This window comes from Otolemur garnettii, unplaced genomic scaffold, assembly GCF_000181295.1.
Source record: "Otolemur garnettii isolate 467f Iridium unplaced genomic scaffold, OtoGar3 scaffold00121, whole genome shotgun sequence".
Taxonomy (NCBI): domain Eukaryota; kingdom Metazoa; phylum Chordata; class Mammalia; order Primates; family Galagidae; genus Otolemur; species Otolemur garnettii.
This window is the reverse complement of record NW_003852516.1, coordinates 3,746,072-3,766,418: the sequence shown is the minus strand read 5'-3', so window position 1 is coordinate 3,766,418 and position 20,347 is coordinate 3,746,072. Positions and strand designations below refer to the sequence as shown.

General features: G+C 45.4%; 1 protein-coding gene across 5 annotated transcripts in view; it reads right to left on the bottom strand.

Moving 5' to 3' along the window:
* Window positions 1-1,715: 1,715 nt before the first annotated feature.
* DLC1 (DLC1 Rho GTPase activating protein) overlaps window positions 1,716-20,347 on the bottom strand; it is a 174,172-nt gene continuing 155,540 nt past the window's right edge. For 3 of the 5 annotated variants that reach the window (XM_023517770.1, XM_023517772.1, XM_023517773.1), the window contains 11 exons: window positions 20,235-20,298; window positions 17,154-18,577; window positions 16,331-16,507; window positions 12,981-13,140; window positions 12,677-12,875; window positions 10,854-11,073; window positions 8,584-8,698; window positions 7,816-8,034; window positions 6,765-6,982; window positions 5,030-5,203; window positions 1,716-4,332 (listed from right to left, as the gene is read on the bottom strand). In XM_023517770.1, coding sequence (XP_023373538.1) covers window positions 4,212-4,332; window positions 5,030-5,203; window positions 6,765-6,982; window positions 7,816-8,034; window positions 8,584-8,698; window positions 10,854-11,073; window positions 12,677-12,875; window positions 12,981-13,140; window positions 16,331-16,507; window positions 17,154-18,577; window positions 20,235-20,298 — 3,091 coding nt within the window. In that variant the 3' untranslated portion in view covers window positions 1,716-4,211. The remainder of the gene's footprint in view (window positions 4,333-5,029; window positions 5,204-6,764; window positions 6,983-7,815; window positions 8,035-8,583; window positions 8,699-10,853; window positions 11,074-12,676; window positions 12,876-12,980; window positions 13,141-16,330; window positions 16,508-17,153; window positions 18,578-20,234; window positions 20,299-20,347) is intronic. The other 2 variants (XM_023517771.1, XM_012810029.2) reach the window with 1 other exon arrangement.

Genomic DNA, 20,347 nt, shown 5'->3' with positions numbered 1-20,347 from the left:
AATAAAAGTGCTATAAAGGCACATGGATATCCCTATAACATCCCACAAATCTCTCAACACTCCTCCAAATCTCTACACTCCTCCAAGTAGCAGTGTTAGAAAACACCCGTTGGGGGTCATTGTCTTCCTTCATTTTATGGATTTTGCTTTACAAAATTTTTCCTTGTCTCCACAACTCAAAAGAAAAAACATGTCTTGAGGAGCCATTTAATTTTGTTAGCTTTCTTCCAACATATTCCACCGATAAACTGGTAGGTAGGTTGCTTGGAGTACACGTAACAGTTACCTTGAGCTTTGTTCAGATAAAACCTGAGCTCCCCATCCTGAGTGCATTCAACTGTCTTGGTGCTCCCCAAACAACATTGTCATTCCCGTTTTTTTTTTTTTTTTTTTGGGTTAGAGTCTCACTCTGCATCCTGGGTAGAGTGCCATGGTGTCACCATACCACACAGCAACCTCAAAGTCCTGGGCTCAAGAGATCCTCTTGCCTCAGCCTTCCAAGTAGCTGGGACTATCGGTGCTCACCATGATGACGCCTGGCTTTTTCTTAGAGACAGATCTTGCTTTTGCTGAGGATAGTCTCAAACTCATAAGCTCAAGCAATCCACCTGCCTCGGCCTCCCAGAGTGCTATGATTACAGGCATGTGCCACTGGGTCCGGCCTTATCATTTCTACTCTAATAGTTAATCTGTGACAACAGGCTGATGGCAACCTTGCTCCCAGCTCTGTCTTGAGTGTGAAGTTGAGAGTTGGTGGTGAATGACTGACTAAATTAGTTGAGAAACCAAATGGCAGGGGTGTGACAAAATCAATCTAAACTCCCAGTGGGGGCCTGGGAGGGTGGCTACCTCATTCTGGGAGCCTTAGTAACCTAGTGGTACTTTATGACTCTTTTCATACAACTGAAGTATTACGTATTCAGGGCTAAGACATTTCAATCTTCATACAGCTCTGAACAAACCAGGTCTGAAGAAGAATCAAAAAAAGTCCTCAGTGTGTGCATCTTTTCAAAAATTATAAAGAGGTTGGGTTACCCTGCTTTCTATGCCCAGACTAAGTATTTGTTGTAATAAAATCTCTTCTGAGATGGACATCACATTGTACCTAAGACATGTTAAAATTCTATCGCAAAGAACTCTGACTTAGAATTAGTAGCCTTAGTATCTAAGTATCGTTATCTATCATCTTTGTCAGTTTAGTTTTTTTCTTAAATTTCCTTGCTTTTTGTTGTTATTGTTATTGTTGAGACAGAGTCCCACCCTATGCCCCTGAGCAGAGTGCAGAGGCATCATAGCTTGCTGCAACATCAGACTCAGGCTGTGGGCCTCTGACTGCCTCGGACTCCAAAGCTGCTGGGATTACAGGCTCTCACCTAGGCGCCCAGCTGGGTTTTTCCATTTTTTACAAGTCGGGGTCTCACTCTCACTCAGGCAAGTCTCGAACTCCTGAGCTCAAGCAATTCTCCCTCCTCAGCCTCCCATACTGCTGGGAGGATTACAGGCGTGAGCCACCTGCACCCTAGGCTTACCTACCAATTCATGTCATCTTTTTCATTTTTAAACTTTTAAGATCCCATTAGGTTTAACAATTTCCAATCCCTGCAATCTCTGAGTGGACAGGGCTGAGTGGAAAGGGCTGAGTGGAAGTGAGAATTTAAGGAGCCCGAAACCCAAGATGCTCTTCCCTTTGAAATAACAGAAGCTAACGCAACCGATACAATTGAGCAAATTATAAATTTATTGGGTGCCTACAAGTACAAAATACTGAAAGCCGCTGCAGGGGATTATAAAGTCGTGTGGGAGAGGAGCCCTGCTCTCGGCCAGAGAGCTTACAATCTAGGCGACTAGTCACATGAGCACTCTGTGATATTGCTTTAAGTGACCTCAGCAGAGTTCTTGAAAATGTTCATATCCTTCAAATTCTTTTCAAATACATAAGGAATCCTTTCAACAGGGAAGCTGAACAAGCGGGAAAGAGGCCTTTTGTGGAATCGGTCGGTGACCTTGACTTGGCTTACGTGCCTCTTTCGGCCGCTGCTGCCTGTTCTAACTTTCTCAGCATCCTTCCCTAACTGGACCTTTGTCTGGAGGGAGCCTCCAAGCTTCCTGAACCTTCACCAGGGTTTCCTGTTTGTGAGTAAGTGGCTCAGTTGCAGTTCGGCCTTGGAATGATTTGCAGTCCAACTTTTCCTTCGGCAAATCTATCTGGTTTTAGGTGATGCTAGAATGTTCTGCTGTACAGTCTGTGGTTTTAGGGGTGGGGGTGAAATGCAAAAGGAAAGCAGGCCAGACTTTTCCCTTACTTTAAACATTTAATAGTGCAGTTACTGAATATAGTCTGTACAGATATAGAGCAAGTTATAAACCTCTTCCTTTTATTTATTTTTTCACTTAGACTGTATTCACGTGAGGTGTATTTACAATAGGGAGAACAAGAAAGAAAGCCTTGAGGTACAAAAACCCAAAAGAATATCTGAGGTATAAATACAAGTATATTTTAAATAATAATCTTTATCATGCTTTATCTATGTTTGAAAGCACAGTGCACACGGGCACGTTTTTTTTAATAGAATTGGTATATACAACATATAATCTTACAAATCCAGAAGGCATCAAAATGGAATATACAAGGACATCTTCATGAGTAACAGGGATACCCCAAATACTCAAATATTAAAATTCTAATCTGAACTCCCGTGAAATTCTTCAAAAAAAAAAAAAAAGAACCCTCTGATAATAACACTGACTATGGTAACTAAATTATGTTATCACAAAATAAAAATCCTTCTTACGACGCTCATTCATACATTATTCACTTTTGATCCATACAAAATAAATTTATTAATACTGTCTCTTGAGTCAATCTTTACCATGACAGTTAAACCTGAATGAAGACCACCCCTCCAAAAAATAATTGGCTTTTTTTGTTGTTCTGGTGTTTTACTATGGTGATTACATTTTCCATTGCCACTAAAATGGATTTCAATGGATTTCATTTCTAAAGATGAAAAAGATAAAGAAACTTAGGAACACCAAAATAAAGCAAGAAGTTATAAAATCAGAAAACCTATTTGCTGATAAGAACAACCCCAATTGATAAAGTGGCAGCTTTCAGGAATGCTAATCGTTACCACCAAAACAACAACCCCCCAAAACCCATACAAAGGCCTTTTGTAGCTGGGTTAAATTTGCAGAGATTTCCCTGGGATATTCATAGTTTTCTATGTTTCTATACACACAGTGTCTGAAAGGTTTCTGTTCTAAACACAAAAATGCGAAGAATTTTAACAAGGAAAAAGTTGTGATGCTTGATTCAGGAGTAAATGTTGGAACGCTCCGTTTTCACCTCTCTTCTTAAAATCACAGCTGTGTTTTGGAGCTAGGAAGGCTGGGGGTGGGGGTGGGTGAGGGAGTTCATTCTTGACCTAATCTCTGCTAGTTAAAACTACATCACTACATGCAATCAGGTTCAAAAACAAACTGCATTTGAAGTGGATATCAGAGCAAATCTATTCGAATTCAAGTACAGAAGGAATGGGTGGAGAAAACATATGCCTAACAACTGGGGGGGGGGGGCTTCATAAATGGATAAGGGTGTTAGGAGCCCGTTCTGCTGGATCCACGGGGTGGTCAGATAGTTCAGGTTAAACTGCACCCGATGCATCAATATCCTTCTCGGAGGTGTCTCAGTGTGCCAGACACTGCGTTCCAACGTACACGTCTATGCCACTCAACCAGCAACAAATACACATTCACGCGCCTCTGTGCAAACCTTTCTCTGTGCATCTCAGTGAGAAAACATGTCGAAGAGTACCAACTATTCCAGTGGACACACCAGCCTCTCCACACACTGCCCATCGAATGACACAGGATACACACACCAATATCACAAGAGAACACACATCTTCATTATCTTCTGCAACGTAGAGTTTTGCTTCTCAGAAGCAATTTGAATAAGAATACAAATACATTTTTTTTTTTTTTTTGCACAGTCTCACATATTCCAGTCAAGGTCTAGCAACGCAGACCTTCAACAAACAGGAAGCAGCTTTAAAAATGTATCAAATGGCCAGAGTCAATTCCTACACACTTGAACTTGTAGTTTTCTTTGTTGGAGGATCAGACGCAGAACCCATCCTTCAGGGGACTGACTGGCAAGGTTCTAGAAATAACCCCCCCGGATGGTAGACACAGTTGCTTTGCTTCAGTAATCACCTCGATTTGGTGTCTTTGGTTTCAGTGTTCTGGTTCGTGAAGGAGTCCCGGATTTTTACAACCTCAGCTGCACACAAATGTCCAAAAGATTTTGTGTACCACTCCGGCATGTGGCCCCTGTGGCAGAGAAGAAAAGCAGATGAATGATTTAGGTTAGAACGCCCTGAAATGAAATGAGAAACATCTGCCTGCCGGTTCAGATGCATAAAATCGATCCTTTCCCACGGCTTTAAATTCGTGGCAGAGCTACCACAAATATTGGCATTGCTTTTGTGCTGCATTTTCTAAGGGCTTCAAATTAGGACTTGGTGTGCAAAAGACCAATGCACATTAAGATGTTCCTTTATAAGCTCTGCTCTCTTCATGAAGGAACAATATTTTTTTTATTTAAGACATCCGTCGCATCAGACAAAACGTCTGTATCTTCTTCACCAGCAGTCCCCAACCTTTTTGGAACCAGGGACCAGTTTGACGGAGGGTTGGGGATCTGACAGGAGATGGAGCTCAGGTGGTGATGAGACTGATGGGGAATAGCTGGGTGGCTCACCTGCCACTTAATGCCCTGCTGTGTTGGCCCCGTTCCTAACAGGCCAAGGACTGGACTGCTTTTGGTTCCAGGGACCGGTTTCATGGAAGACAATTTTTCTAGGGATGGGGGAGGGGAAGGGGCAAGAGGCAGAGCTCATGCAGTGACCCTGTGCAGCCCAATCCCAACAGGCGGCCACAGACAGGTACCAGTCCACGGCCTGAGCCCTGGGAACCACAGTTCTTCACGATCTTCACACTATGTCAAAAAATGAGAATCAGAACGTACCTCAAATCAGCTCTGCACATATAGGTGAGTTTGGATTTTCCTGGCCCGCAGGGTTCGATCAAATACCGGGACAAGAGCACATTAACCCGCACACCCACCACGGGCGCCCGGTCGTGGTCCACGGAGGTGAGCAAAAGTGCACACGCGCCCTTGGGTAAATTAGTCCTCCAGGTCCTGTAGAGACAAAACCGGGGAGGGGGGGGAATATTATCTTCTGGTTTAAAATATCACCTCACTCTTTCTTGGTGGACATAGCTGAGGGGCCAGGCTCAGTGGCTGTGTGTGTGCCCAAGGCCTGGGTAAAGGGCATCCTCTAAACCTAGGGTTTCCAACCCCTGGCTGTGGACTGGTACCCATCCACAGCCTGTTAGGAACCAGGCTACACAGTGTGATTGCCTGCGGTCTGCCTCCTGTCCCAGTTACGACTCCCCACCCTCCATCCATGGAAAAACTATCTTCCAAGACACCAGTCCCTGGTGCTAAAAGAGGTTAGGAACCACTGCTCTCGCTATAGTGCAAATATATTCCCCCAAACCATGTGCTAGAACCTTAGTCTCTAATGTTGGGAGGTGGGGCCTAAGGCAAGGTGGATTCAGGCTGACTATCAAAGGGCGTGAGGCTTCAAGTTCGTTCTTTTGCTCTTTCTTGCCTTCTCTTTGCCCTTTTGCTATGGGAGGAGGTGGCAAGAAGATCCTCTCCTGTCTCAGCACCTGGAGCACCGTGATTACAGAGCCGGCCACATACATAGGGGCTGGTGGGTTCGAACCCAGCCTAGGCCTGCTAAACAACACTGACAACAACAAAAAATAGCCAGGTGTTGTGGCAGGCACCTGTAGTCCTGGTTACTTGGGAGGCTAAGGCAAGAGAATTGCTTAAGCCCAAGAGTTGGAGGTCGCTGTGAGCTATGATGCTACAGCACTTTACTTAGGGCGACATACTGAGACTCTGACTTTAAAAAAAAAAAAAAAGAAGGTCCTCAGTCTTGGCCTTCCCAGCCTCCAGACCTCCTATGAGCCAAACAGATGGCTGTTCACTATAAAATACCCAGGCTGTGGTATTCACTTATAGCAACACAAAACAGACCAAGACACTACGGACTGAGGAAGACTCTTGAATAAGGAGCTTTGCACAAAGCCGCTTCTGCAGAGAGAGGTGTGCGCTCAGACCCGCTCCTTCTCAAAAAGAGAATCAGCTCAAAGTGGCTCTTTAAAACCATTTTTCAACTTCACAAATGTCTTAGACCATGGACACCCAGAGGAGCACTGCTTGTTGGAAAAGTGCTGGACTCCCGATGTGACATTTCCTCCAAGATTTTTGGAATTCCATCTTCAGAGATGTCTCCAGAGAATTTATGAATTGCATATAAACCAGCATCAACCGCAGCTCCCTTGGGACTCAAATGTTATTCCCTGGCTTATTCATTCACTAGTTGTTTCTAACTAGAAAAATCTATCCTAAAAGGGGCAAAAATCTGCTACCAATAAACATATTCATTTGAACAGGGCTCTCTTTCTGAGATCAGTTCCAAAAGAGCTCAAACCATCCAAAATGAGGACCGTACTGCTGGAATCATTTGTAGATGTATTTCCTATATATAGGAAGGCTTGCTACTTTTCTGGAGGCGTTCCGTTCTACTTCAAATAATTTAATCATCTTGTTCACATTCAGTGACATATAGGATGGGTTCTGATATTGAGTCATCCTCGCCATAAGAAAACAATTTGGAAGCTCTCACCTCAAAACTACATAGTCTCGGGCAGGGTGGGGAGCCATGCTGTTCTGCACATACTGGTAAATTTCGGTTTGACTGTCCAGAATTTCAATCACTTTTGAATCCAACAGGTCTGCATCCCAGAGGTGCTGTTCTTTTAGTAGGCGCTTTAAGATTTCTTCGGGTGTAGCGGGGACTTCAATGGTCGACCTCCAAAGCCTTAATGGGGGTCCTTCGCTCAGCTGAAAAAGAGGACATATTTTCCAGTGCTTGAGACAACCCACATTCACCCAGACTTCGAAGGCAAATTGCTAGTTGGGGACAAAGTTGTATGTTCAAAGTCTAATGAATCCATCTATGACTTTACTGGGCTGCTGTCCCCAAGTATATTTAAGAGCGAGCCAGAAAGTGTACAAGGTAGCTGTGGGTCAGTTCCAGTCAAAATGATTGCATTTGTTTCTCTGAGACCCACATCAGAGTGAATGTAATAAGGTTAGATCATCCATTTGTATCCTGAAACCTGTGTGGTCATCCAACCTGCCCTCACTGTTATTTTCAAAGTGGTAAAGATAGTATCAACAAATACCTCCCGTAGACCTTTAAGGCTGAGCTCTGCCTTGGAGGGATTTTCCAGCCCTAGCAAGTGAATCCCTGCCTCAAGCTCACTGCTCACTTTAGAGGGACAAGAGTAGAGGAAAAAAAAGGCAGATAAGAGTGCAAGGGCATTCTGACCAAATTATGGAAAAATCTTAGCATGTCATAAAATACCCCAGAGCTCAATACCAACAGTAAAACATTCTGGGGAACTCCAGTGTGATTCTGTGGAACCCAAAGGATTTCATTAGAAATACTCTGAAATCTTCTTACTAACATGTTAGACCAGATCAGTGCTATTCTTCATCTGACTGGTTTCTGCTCTTACCCGGTGAGTCTGAACCGCCTTCCTGCCCAGTGCTGCAGGGGTCTGGGCTACAGATCCCCATGGGGATTACAACTGGCAAAATACTTTATCTCTGACAAACCCGAACTTGATCTCTGACCACTGGAACTGGCTGACAGTCGGGAGAAGACTTACCTTCTTATAGGACAGCTCAGCCTGCTCAGAAGTAGAGTAGCTGACCCAGCCTTTAAACTTCTCCTTCACCTCTTTGAACAGGCCGTCCACACAGTCCTGGAGGAAGTGCTGGTAGTCAGTGGACTCGTGATTACCCAGGCGGCCCAGGGCCTCCAGGGTGAGGGGCTTCAGCTCTTGTTCAGTATAGGAATTACGACAGCGGCTCATTTCGTCAGGAACCTGTGCAGAACACAGGGACACAGGGGAGTTGAGTCCACCTGTCTGCATCACTTGGGTACGAGGCAGGGCAGAAACAATGGCCTGGATCCTCAGAGGAGGTGAGTCCACCTGTCTGCATCACCAGGGGAGGAGGCAGGGCAGAAACAATGGCCTGGATCCAGGCAGGGCACACATCTTCCCAGACGATGACGTGCATCCCTGCCAACTGTGAGGTTATAAACAGACCACCTCTATATATGTATCCTTTTGGTAGTTAGAGTAGTGGGCTAATCAGTTACATTAATTAAGCCAGTTTCTCAGATGCAGAGTTTTAGTTCCAGGCCATTTGCTGCTTTTCAAAGGAATAGTCTAAAGTTGGGGATTTCATCAAACATCAACTCTAACAAGCTTATACGTTATCATATATAAATAAGACCTTCTCAGGCTGGGGATATAATCTCCAGCTGTGGAAAAGATCTTTTGGTTAAGACATGAAGAAGTATCAAGCCTAAGATTTTGTACCTGTTCACATCATCCTTAACAAAGGACCCAACCTTCCTACATCCTTACCTGGAAAAGCTTCTTGCACTCAGCAATCATATGGGCCAGCCCTTGAGTGGCAGCTAGGTTTTCGTTCAAATCTTTCTGATCTGGTTTGCCCAAACTTTGTTTTCTTTGCATTACCCTAGGTGGAAGAAATGCAGGAAAGAAAGGATTCAAATATTTATACACTTTCAATCCACGTATTATCCAAAGAAGACAAAAGAGGGAAAAAAAAAAACATTTTTCTGGAGCCTACTTTTTAAGTGGTTTAAGAGAGCTTTTAATTTGGTCACCTGTGGTTCTCAGAGTTTTATCAACAGCACAAAGAAACATTAAAGAGATCTGTTAACATAACGAAATCCAGGTGACGTAAAGACATTTTGTTCGGTAGGTTTCTAACTTAAACAGGGCAGCTTGTAAGGTCTATGTAGGCATGGTGGGGAGGAAGAGGCAGCTTTGGAAGGGTGTGGGGTGGGAATCACTGGGACATAGGGCAAAAGGTGCCCCTATTCTTAACTGTTTAAATATACAGGGTCACCTCCTGGAGGTGAGATACAGTTTCTTAGAGGTTTTGTCTTAATCTTATCTAATCTCCCACTTCTACTCATCTCTAGTTGTCTATCCCACTGCCACTGGAATGCGCCAATAGAAGCTTTGAACTACAGAACTACAACAGAACCTCTGTAAGTTGATCACCCGAGGGACCATAACAAAGTGCTCACTACGTGTAGGTGGTCAACATAAGGAAGTAGGCCTACTCTACTGAGACGTACATGGAGTGCATGTCTGTCTGTGAAAATCAGGTCAACCTAAGGAAGTGGTCAGTGTAGGGAGGTGGTCAACTATGGAGGTTCTAATATAGTTAAAAAGATATTTAAACATTATGCGGCTTTCAGAAGCAAAGCTAACTTCAACCAGCCCAGGTAGGTCCCACGGCTCTAGCTAAGAGATAACATTTACCGTTAAAGTTCCTTAGGGCTGAGGAAAAGGATCAGCCAGATGGACTTAGCCCAGGCAGGTTAAGTCCAATTAGTGCCCACTTTCTTTCTCTCTCTCTTTTTTTTTTTTGCAGTTATTGGCTGGGCCTGGGTTTGAACCCGCCCCCTGTGGCATATGGGGTCGGTACCCTACTCCTTGAGCCTCAGGGACTGCCCAGTGCCCACTTTCTCCATATGTTCCCCTAGAAGGGCTTTACATGAGATAGTCAGAAAGGCAGGAAGCTCGAACTCCCTGCCACCTCTTCCCGCCAGATATAGGCACGTTGCTTACTCAATTAACTTCCCCTAAGCCTCCCTTTCCTCGCATGTCAAAAAGATGCTCACAGCTCACAGTGCCTTCATCTCCTGTAACTGCCTTGGGAATTATTATCATTATTATTAATTGAGACAGAGTCTCACTCTATGCCCTGGGTAGAGTGCTGTGGCGTCAGAGCTCCCAGCGACCTCAAACTCTAGGGCTCAAGTGATCCTCTTGCCTCAGCCTCCCAAGTGGCTGGAACTACAGGTGCCCACCACAACGCCCGGCTAGTTTTTCTATTTTTAGTACAGATGGGGTCTTGCTCTTGTTCAGGCTGGTCTTGAACTCCTGAGCTCAGGTGATCCACCCACCTCTGCCCCTAAGAGTGCTAGGACTGATTATAGGTGTGAGCCACTGAGCCCAGGCCTGTCTTGGGGGTGAAACGAGATAATGAATGAAAGGGCATCACTCTGTGCCTGCTACAGAATAAGTGCTTAGTAATTATCAGCTTTTGTTATTTTTTGGATTTCTTGTTTTTCTCCACAGCCACTCAATCTTATCACTAGGTGTATTGTAGGTAGGAGTTTTGCAAACAACTGGCTTCAGCCAGACCCCCAATCACCTCTAAGGCTCAACACGATTCTTGGTTCTTTTAGGCTATTTCCTTTCAATGTCCAGCCCAGGCCCAGAGTTGGGCTTTACTGACCATGCAGAGTTCAAGGTGGCAGGAGTCTTATTCTCCATCTAGTTTTTGAGGCCAGTAACTTGTATGACTCTCTGCTGGCAGCGGGTCTGATGCTTTACCAGACTTGCCTCAAGAGTAAATACTTGCCAGGCAAAGCAGGGATCCAAAACTTGCTCTCTCACGACTCTGGTTGTTATCAGATTGTCTAGAAAGTCGCTGCCCCGGGGCTGAGAGGAGAGGCAGAAGTGTGGTGGAGGTGTGTGGGCTGTGCGTGAAGGTGGTCTAACCCCTTTTCTGCTTGGTTCAGGTAAGAATCCAACAAAATCACAGGCCCTTGTCTGGGGGAACAGAGCCTGGCGTGCACTGCCCAACCGACCTGTACCTTGGGGAGGAATTCTCTCTCTTCAGGGTGTTGAGATGGAACAGCGAGGGCGCCAAGCACACGGCCAGGTTGGTGGGCGTCATCTGGTTTTCTTTCACAGCTGCTGTGACATCGCTCAAGAAATAAAGAAGCGTCTGGAGAACCTCCCGGTTGTCGTCAGGTAGGAGCATCACGGCGGCCTTGATGGCCTGGAGGCGCTGGTCCTTGGGCACATCTGCGGGACACCAGAATTTCCCCCATCAACCTGGTGATTTTCTGCGCCCATGGCAAGGAAACGTCCCAAAGCAAATATCAGCATCTAATACCTCCGCCTAGTACTGAACGAGCACTTGCAGAAAACGTACTAACTGGAGGTTGGAATGGAAAAAGTTATGAATGGCCACCGGCGTCACTGCCCTCAAGTATTTCCTGCCTCATGGAGGAGTTAAAAAATTTTAAACACCCACTATACCAAAACACTCTTAAATCTACCTCGGAGTTTAGCTCCTGAGGAGGCCTGTTCTTTTGGCTTACAGAATAGCTTTTTTTCTTTCCTGAGCACTTTTTAAAAAAATTGGCAGTTTCCCAATCTCAATTACTGCAAACATTATATACCCTGGATACTTCTGTCTTGTACCCATGGAGAATCTTATTCACACTAGTTCTTCCAGAGGTTAAGAACTGAACACTCTTTGCCTCAGCTATAAAATGTACAGTGTGTTGGAGAACTCTCCCAAGTTTAACTGATTTGCTCATTCTTGAAATGCCCCAAGTTAAGTTGCTAAAATCTTCCACCAAATTAAACAAGAGGCATACTGAACTAGTAATTTCTTAAGTCTTTTGAAGGTACGGAGAGGCTGTGATAAAATTGCATACAGAGATGTGAAAATACAAACGCAAATAAACCCATACTACAATCCACACGTAGGAAGCTTGACCTTCAGGTCTCCCTTACTGGACGCATGTTTTAAAAAGCATGTGGTGGAAAAAATCAAGTCACTCAAACCCAGCTCCATAGGACAACCTGATTAAACAGCTCCATGGTTACAGTACATAACAAATACCTTGGCGGGGAAAATGTGACCTGTGTTTTCATAAAATATGAAAGGGTGAAACAACTAATGAAATAATCCAGACCAGCTCCATTTCTCATAAAATAAAGTCCAATACGCCAGTTCTAAAGACAGTTTGAACACTAAGAGAGGCTGCTTTTAAATTACATGGCTGTAATACCACGCCAAGCCAAAAAAAAACACAAGGCTGTAAAAGCTACAATCCTCATCTTGATCATTAATTTAGACAACTGTTTGCTTTAAGCTTTACATAAAAGTGAGAGGGGCATGGCTATTGTTTTCCCAAGTATTTCTGGCAGAGACTGCGATGAATAACAGAAAGAGATTATTTATTCATTTTCTAGCAAGATAGAACACACAGACACCTGTGAAATTTTAAGCAGAACAGCCGTGCTAGAGAGAGGTCGGGAAGCAACTGAAATTTCTGCAGACAAGGTGGAAAGAGAGATCTTGGTTTCTAATCTCTGACTGAGCATCTCAGCTAACACTGTTCTAGGAACAAATGAGAGAACGAACTGGATCAGGATGTAGAAATGAACAACTGCTCCAGTCCGTACCGACTGGGAAGTTTATATTCACATCATCCCGTAAGTAGGCAGAACAACCTGTCCCAAGGAGGTAGGGAAGAAACTGGTGACACGTGTTTCCCAGAGGGGACCCAGCACGTAGGTCCTCTTGTCAAGAGAAGGACATCAAAGGACCCAAAGCATTAGCTGCTCCCACTTTCTCCCGGCACCGCCAGTCCTAAGATCAGAGGACACTCACACTGGTAGATCTGCAGAAAGGTCTCCGAGAGTTTGTTGGTCATGAGCGGCTCCGGCAGGTCTCGGAAGTACTGCTTCAGCATGTCTGCCACGTCGTAAGCAGACTGTCCCTCGTAGCTGACACAGTCTAGGGCGCCTTCATTCATCTGGCGCAGAGCCTGAATCCGGGATTTGACCCCCGATTTTCTGAAGAGCCCAACCTTGTTGGAAGAGAAACATTCCATTAAGCGTCAGGAGCACTGAGACGGAAGCAGCATCTTCAGAACAAAGGGAGATGAGGCGCGGGGTATGCCGGTGGCCCTCACCTGGTCCAGACAGTGGTTCCGGAGGTAACGCATGGCCTGCAGGATGCTCTGGGGCAGGGGCTGTCCCGTGCGCTGCACGTTGACCGTCAGAGGCACCCCAAACACGTGCCGGTCCTTGTAGTCTGGAACCTTGATCCTTTTCATGAACTTGGGCACAGCCCTGTTTAAAAAACAAGGTGGGGGTAGGTGTGAGATAGGTTAACTTGTCCCTCTACACCTGTCTTTTTTTTTTTATTATTAAATCATCGCTGTGTATATTAATGCAGTCCTGGGGTACAGTGTGCTGGTTTTATATACAATTTGAAATATTTTCATCAAACTGGTTAACACAGCCTTCACGGAATTTTCTTAGTTACCGTGTTCAGACATTTATATTCTACATTTAGTAAGTTTCACATGTACCCTTGTAAGATGCAGTAGGTTCTATGCCTGTCTTATAGCTGAGGGGGAAGCCTGTGGGCTCTAGAGCTTCGCTAATAGCTTAGCAATTTACATGTAAATTAGACAGAAGGACAAATTTAGTTCAGTAGTACCAGCCACAATTCAAGGGCTCCCTCCTGGTCATTTGCCACCAGTAGCTACTGTACTGGACTGTGCACATATATACCATTCCCATCGTCCAGACTGGTCTGTTGGATGGTGCTATTCTAGACTAAGAGTTGGGGGTGCACGGCCCAGACACATCTCCTCAGTTGGGGTTGTCCTTCTACTGTTGACCTTGAGAGTCGGTGTCTACCGTCTTAGGGAGCTCATAAACTTCCTCGCAAAATGACAGAAGTCAAATTTACTATGAGTATGAAAAGGAAGCTCCTATTTCTCTTGAAAAAGGGAAAGAATCTCTTCTGAGTTCTTGATGAGCTGCAAAGTATTTAAGGCAACTGTTCAGTGGACACTGGATGGAAAAACAGTCAACACACGAGGTTAGTCTAACACAGGGGGAAGCAACTCCAGAGCTCCACGGTGAATGACCAAAGTCAAATGCGCGGTGAATGACCAAAGTCAAAATAAACTGTCCTGATGTTCCTGGAGAATATAACATCTTTAGGTTTCTAAGGGAGGATGGAAGAGGCACAAGGGGAGGTTTGCGAGCCTATCGCAGCCTTCCCCAGTCCTGACACCGGGTCTGGCCCCTCCCCCATCCCCAGCAGTATAAGCACCAGCAGGAAACTGATGTCATACGTTTAGGCTGTCAAGTAGAAATTTCAGCTCTCCAAATGACCTCTCTCAATGGGACAAGAAAGGGCAAGGCCAAACAGGAAAGGAACTTTATGTAGAATTTCTCTGTGTTCCCTGGATCCCACAATGTGAGGCTTTTACATTGGGTCTCGACTCACTGGAAATACTGACCAGAACTCAAGACGTTATTATGGACTTCTGAGATTTTTGAGGGTTTGGTGGCAAGGGGAGGGGGGGAGTTCAGAAAGGAGAATCTAAAATATGCAGTTTTAAATAGCCAGCAGGGAAAATATTACTCCAAGGACAGAGGATCTCTGCTGCAGAGTGTGGCCGCTTTTGAGCGCTTACTAACAGCCACGGCAGGGTACTGTTTATAGCTCCAGAAAAGGTAGAACGCAGAGCGCGGAGTCCAGCGTGTAGCTGCATACAGTTAAGTGTATGGTATCACGGCTGTAAGTGTGCATAATACTCGCTTTGTCGGGGGAGAAAGGCCCAGCAGCGGAATGTGGAAAGAACACATTACGATTCCCACCGAGAATCTGAAGCATGTGAGGATAAACCGGTCAATACTTATTTCTGTCATTCAGAACAAACAACTTCTGTATTTAGCAAGGCTCACATAATAACAGCCTTTGAACAGGAGGTGCTTTGATGCTGCAGTTAAACTCACTCTGAGTCCTAGGCCAGGAGGAGCGGCAGAGGGAAGGGACAGTTACGTCGCTTGCTTCGCAAACTCGCTCCAGTAACTGGGGTGTGCCACACGAATGGGCTGCTTCTCCCTTTGTGTCAAACACAGTAGTTGTGCAACGGGGTAATAAAAGACTTAGATGACTTTAAAGATGGAAGGCCACCCAGCTGACACTGCGAAATGCACTCAGATGTCAATCTAAAGACATTTTTCTGCTTTGTACAAATAGCAGAAAAATTAAGAGGCTTACAGATTTTAGGTCACATTCACAACCCATCTTGGTTAACATTCTGTGTGTGGTACTATACACCAAGGGCTATAGTTTTAAAAATAATTAGGAACAATTCACCTAGTACGTTTTATCATAACTGATATCTATCTATCTATCTATATTTAGGTATATAAATATATATCAATTTATATATAAATATATGTTATATTATATATCAATATCTCAATATATTTTTAATATATATATCAATTTTTAATATGTCTCTATATCTATCTATATATTTATATATATTAATATATATCAATTTATATATAAATATGTCATATTACATATATTATTATATTATATTTGGTATATTATATGTCAATATCGATATATTTTTAATATATATCAATATATATCAATTTTTTAAATATATGTATCTCTATCTATCTATCTATCTATATGTATATATATATTTTTTTTTTGCAATTTTTGGCCGGGGCTGGGTTTGAACCCACCACCTCCAGCATATGGGGCTGCGTCCTACTCCTTTGAGCCATAGGCACCGCCCCAATCATTATTGATATTTTAGTCTATATCTCAGTGTAGTGAATTCCTTACATAGATTTGAGTGTCTTTACTGGGAAACAAACAAACCATAAACCCCTTTGCACAGGTAGGTCTCTGAGTGATTCTGCAAGTACTTGCATCCAAAATGATTTCTCCAAATATGCATCAGTGGGATTATAAGGCCACATATGGCACAGCAAGCATTTTGGAGATGGTCTCATAACATCTTCACATTTTTCTTTCTCCCTTCCATAAACACAAAGTGGTACTACACATATATTTACCTACCACGGGGAAGGACGTGCCTATGCCATGCCATGTGAATGCATTCTCAGGGCGGCTCCTGTGGCTCAAAAGGGTAGGGTGCTGGCTCCGTATGCCGGAGGTGGCGGGTTCAAACCCAGCCCCAGCCAAAAAAAAAAAAAAAAAAAAAAAGGAAATGGATTCTCATCCAGCTCCATCAACTGGCAATTTGTCACTCAAAGAACTGAAAACTCAATCAAGCAACTCATACTGATAATTCCCGAAAACCACCCTGGCTTTCACAGTGTCACACGGGACCTGAGGAATGCTGAGACCCATTGCAGTAGGATGACAGGCTAAAGATACCCATCAATGACAGACCTGTCATATGCTGAGTGTGGGGACAGCCTCAAGGAGCTGACGGAAAATACCACTTTCAGTGACAGTTTAAACTCTCACCAGCTGAAACCATGCTTGTTGGAAGGTGTGTATTTTTCCAGCAGGGCCGTTAACTTCAGGAGCGAGTACTTCTGCAGCAGGTTCATCTGGGCCACGGACTGGCAGTTTATCTGCAGTGACACGGAGTTCAGGCTGGGCCGATGAGAGCTCTGGAAACTGTGCCATCTCAGTCTGTGCCTGGGAGAGGAGAGGACGGGGACTGAGCACGAGGCTTGTAACAGGTGGACGTGAAATCAGCAATGACCTGTCCCCTGGCATCTTATGTATAAACTGAGAGGACTCGTTCTCTATATCTCATCCATTTTCTTTCTCCCTCCCCCTTAACACACAACATAAAGTTTAACATTTTAACCTTTTTATTTTTCTTTTTTAAAGAGATAACGTCTGGCTCTGCAGCCCAGCCTGGAGTGTAGTGGTATAATCACAGCTCACTGATGCTGCAAAACTCCTGGGCTCAAGCCATCCGCCTGTCTCAGCTTCCTGAGTAGCTGGGACCACTAGCCCACACCACCACGCCTGGCTTTCATTTTAACCATTTGTAAACGTACAGTTCCGTGGCACTGAGTCCATTTACACTGTCTGTGCAACTATCACCAGTATCCATCTCCAGAATTTTTTCCACTCGTCCCCATCTGGAACCCTGTACCCATTTAGTAATGTCCATTCTTTTTGAATGCTGGCATTTCCTGGTCTGACACCTTCCTTAGGAATTCAAAAGGCTGGGAATTGCCGGACTTAATCTCATTTCCTCCCATAGAACAAGCGGAAGCAGTTTCCTTCTCATCCTCTGTCCACAGTCTGCAGGGAGGAGAAAGGCTCTTACCTGGTGGACCTGGTGAGGGACGCCCCGACCCCAGAATCCCTTCGTTCTGGGATGTCGGAGGGCTCTTCGGGTTCGTTCAGGGAGTTGCCGGTGCTGTCCAGGTCACTGGGTGTGGCGCGATCGTTGTCCACATCCAGGTGAATCTGTTTTGGAGAGGACGGGCACGGAGAGACTGAGTCCAGGGCCGAATCGGAGTCTCCCTCATCCGAAAACTTCTCCGACCACTGATTGACTATCCGTTGCATCCCCTTCACGTGGTAGAGGATGTCGTCCAGCTCTGGGAAGATGTCCTCGTTCTCCAGGTCAGCCAGGTCACCCGAACTGGAATAGAGGATGGAGCCCGGCACGTTGTCGTAGATGCTGAGACGGCTGCTCACGGAGCTCGAGGAATTGCGCCTCTTGAGCTCCTTGGGGCTGTCGCCACTGTTTTCCCTCCTTAGGCTGATGTGGCCGGAGCCGTGGAAGCTTCCTGTCCTCCAGTTCACTGAGCTGTTATTCCCTGAGGGGGAGAAATTGCCATTGGAGAGGGCCTTGGGGAAAGTGCCAGGCTTGTGATCTTCGGGGATGTAGAACACCGTGTCCTCTGGGTAGCGCTCGCGGTTTTTAAAGTTCTGCTCCACCACGTTGTTAAACGTCGACTGATTGAAGGGATCGAAGCCCTCTAAATACATGCCCACCCGCTTGTTGCAGGCACTGAGGCTCCGGGTCCTGGTGACCGGGCTGGGTGTGCTGACGGCGCTGCTGGTCTCCGACTGGCTGCTGCTGCTGCTGGTCTGCGTGGAGTTGGAGACGCTCCTCTTTCGTACCATGGGGACGTTGATGCGGTTGCCGTTGAGGGCGGAGATCTCCACGCAGTTCAGCTGCTTCAGCTTGTCCTCGTCCACTCCCTCGTGCAGAATGGGCCCGCTGATGACCAGCCCCAGCTTGGCGGGCGCTTTGTGCTTGCCTTGGTGTGAACCCTTGAGCTTCAGGCTCTCCATCCGTTTCAGCAGGCTGCGCGTCTTGGACTTGGGGTTTTTCTCGTGGCCTTTCATGCTGAAGCTGAAACTGGACAGTTCCTTGGGAGAGGGCAGGCTGCAGAAGGAGTCGTCATGGGCTGCAAAGTTGCTGGAGGAGCAGACGCTGGTGACTGAGTTAGTTCGGGGGGTCGTGGTGTCCTCGCTGGGGGGCGCGTGGCTGGGGAGGCTGCTGGTGCTGCTCATGCTGCGGACGGAGGACACCTCCTGGCACTCCACAAGGTCCATCAGCATGCCCCCGGGGCTCGCAGCATCCTTCCGGTGAGAATCATCTGGGGACCCAGGGATTGGGTCATCCTTTGGGGAAAAGACATCGAACTCTTCAAGCCGGGACCACCTCTTGCTGTCCCTCTGGAAAGTCCATTTGCCACTTATGGCACAAGGCTCGTCCTCATCTGAGTCCTCACTCTGCAAGACAGAAATAAACCATTCACAGCCTGGGACCGGCAGCCAGCACGGAGTGGGCATGTGCAAGGGCCAGACAGCTCAGAACCCCTCCACGGTCCATTCCCCCTTGCTTTCTTACTTTTTTTTTTTTTAATAACAAAGATGTATTTAAAAGAATTTAACAGGAGAAAGCATGACCAAATGCTGTAAGCTAAATAAGAGTGATTTTATGGAAACTCCGGGATCTATAGGCCATTCTTTAATTGCTCACAGAGGAAACCTCTGAGATCGGTGAAAATTCCAGGCATGCTAAATATTTTGAACTGGAGTCAGCAACTGGTGGGACCGCCTCTGGATGGCCTCCAGTTTTGCTGTCTGCTGTTAGCACGTGTTTATATTACCGTTTGCAATTTTAAAAGGTAGTTTTCAAATACTAAGAGGAGTGGTAACTGAAATCTCTAGCTACTCTAAACATTCGCGAGATCTCCTAATGGCCTAATGGGGAATAAGGAGAGCCATCCGTGGCTTCCGTCCCTTCTGTCCCTTCTGTATCCTCTTCCTTGTTCCTCATTTTCCCCTCCCCCACCAGACATGGGGGCTGGAGCCCAGGCCACAACGGTCCTGTGAAGTTTCAACCTGAGACCTGCTCTGGGCCATTTAACAAGGCTTCCCAAATACCCGGCCCCGACAGCATATAACATTCCTAAACACCAATACATCTTTGCTGGTCATGCCTGATTTATGTACGGGACTCACAGATAGGCTGTCACACGGACTACTGCGTCCCAGTCTTTTGGGTGGGGTATGAAAAGGCCCCACTGAGTATGACACATATCTTTCCCACTGGTGTGGAAACTATCCTATGACCCGAGTTGCACAGGACAATGGGCAGACAGCGTGAAACGCTAACTTGCAGGACCGTTTTGCACAGCTCAGTGGGTGCTGAGGTCCTAGTTCATTTGTTTAAAAGGTTTAACTCCTCTAGAAGGCAACTTTTCGCAGGTCACGGACTCCAGGATAATTAAAACTTGCACTCTTGACAGTCGGAGAATGATGTCCTTTGACCAAACTTATCCCTGTTTACTCTAATTTGAGACATTCACTCCCAGCACTACACCCACCTCTTCTCCTAAGATCTCATAAAAAGGTCCTTGCAACTCGTACACAGAAGAAAATACCACCCCGATTCACTTATGTGCCACCATTGGACTCAAATGTGTCGGGCTTCCTGTCTTCTCCGCCCCCCCCCTTCCTCCCTCCAAGACTCTTAGTATTCTTCAATATTCCACCCACCAGCCTTCAGGCTCATCTCTACAATTTGAGAAGACCAAAAGGTTTGAAAAGAACTTTAGTTTTATTTTATCTAGGAAACAATGCAAAAATGCAGTGGGATTCCCTAAACCTCATCCCTTTATTATGCAATAGGCATTAGTTTATTAGGCAAAATAATAGATGATCTGTTCCGGTCAAAAACAGTAGACGGAATAATTAATTGGCCAGCTACCGAAGTCTATACAGTCTTTGGTAAATTTGACCAGACTGTAACATAAAAAATACAGATGCTTGCAGGACTAGAAAATAAGGATCTGAGAAATAAAATCTATTACAAAATTCACCAGCCAGTTTTTGGTTCTCTCCTTTTCTACCCATCCCTGCTATATAATTTATATATACTCACTCTTTTCCGATGAGGACTAATTTCGAGCTTCATCACCGCACATTTGTTTAAGGTATTTAGCCGCCTACAGAGCACAAAAAAAAAAAAAAAAAAAAAGAAAAGCCAACAACTCA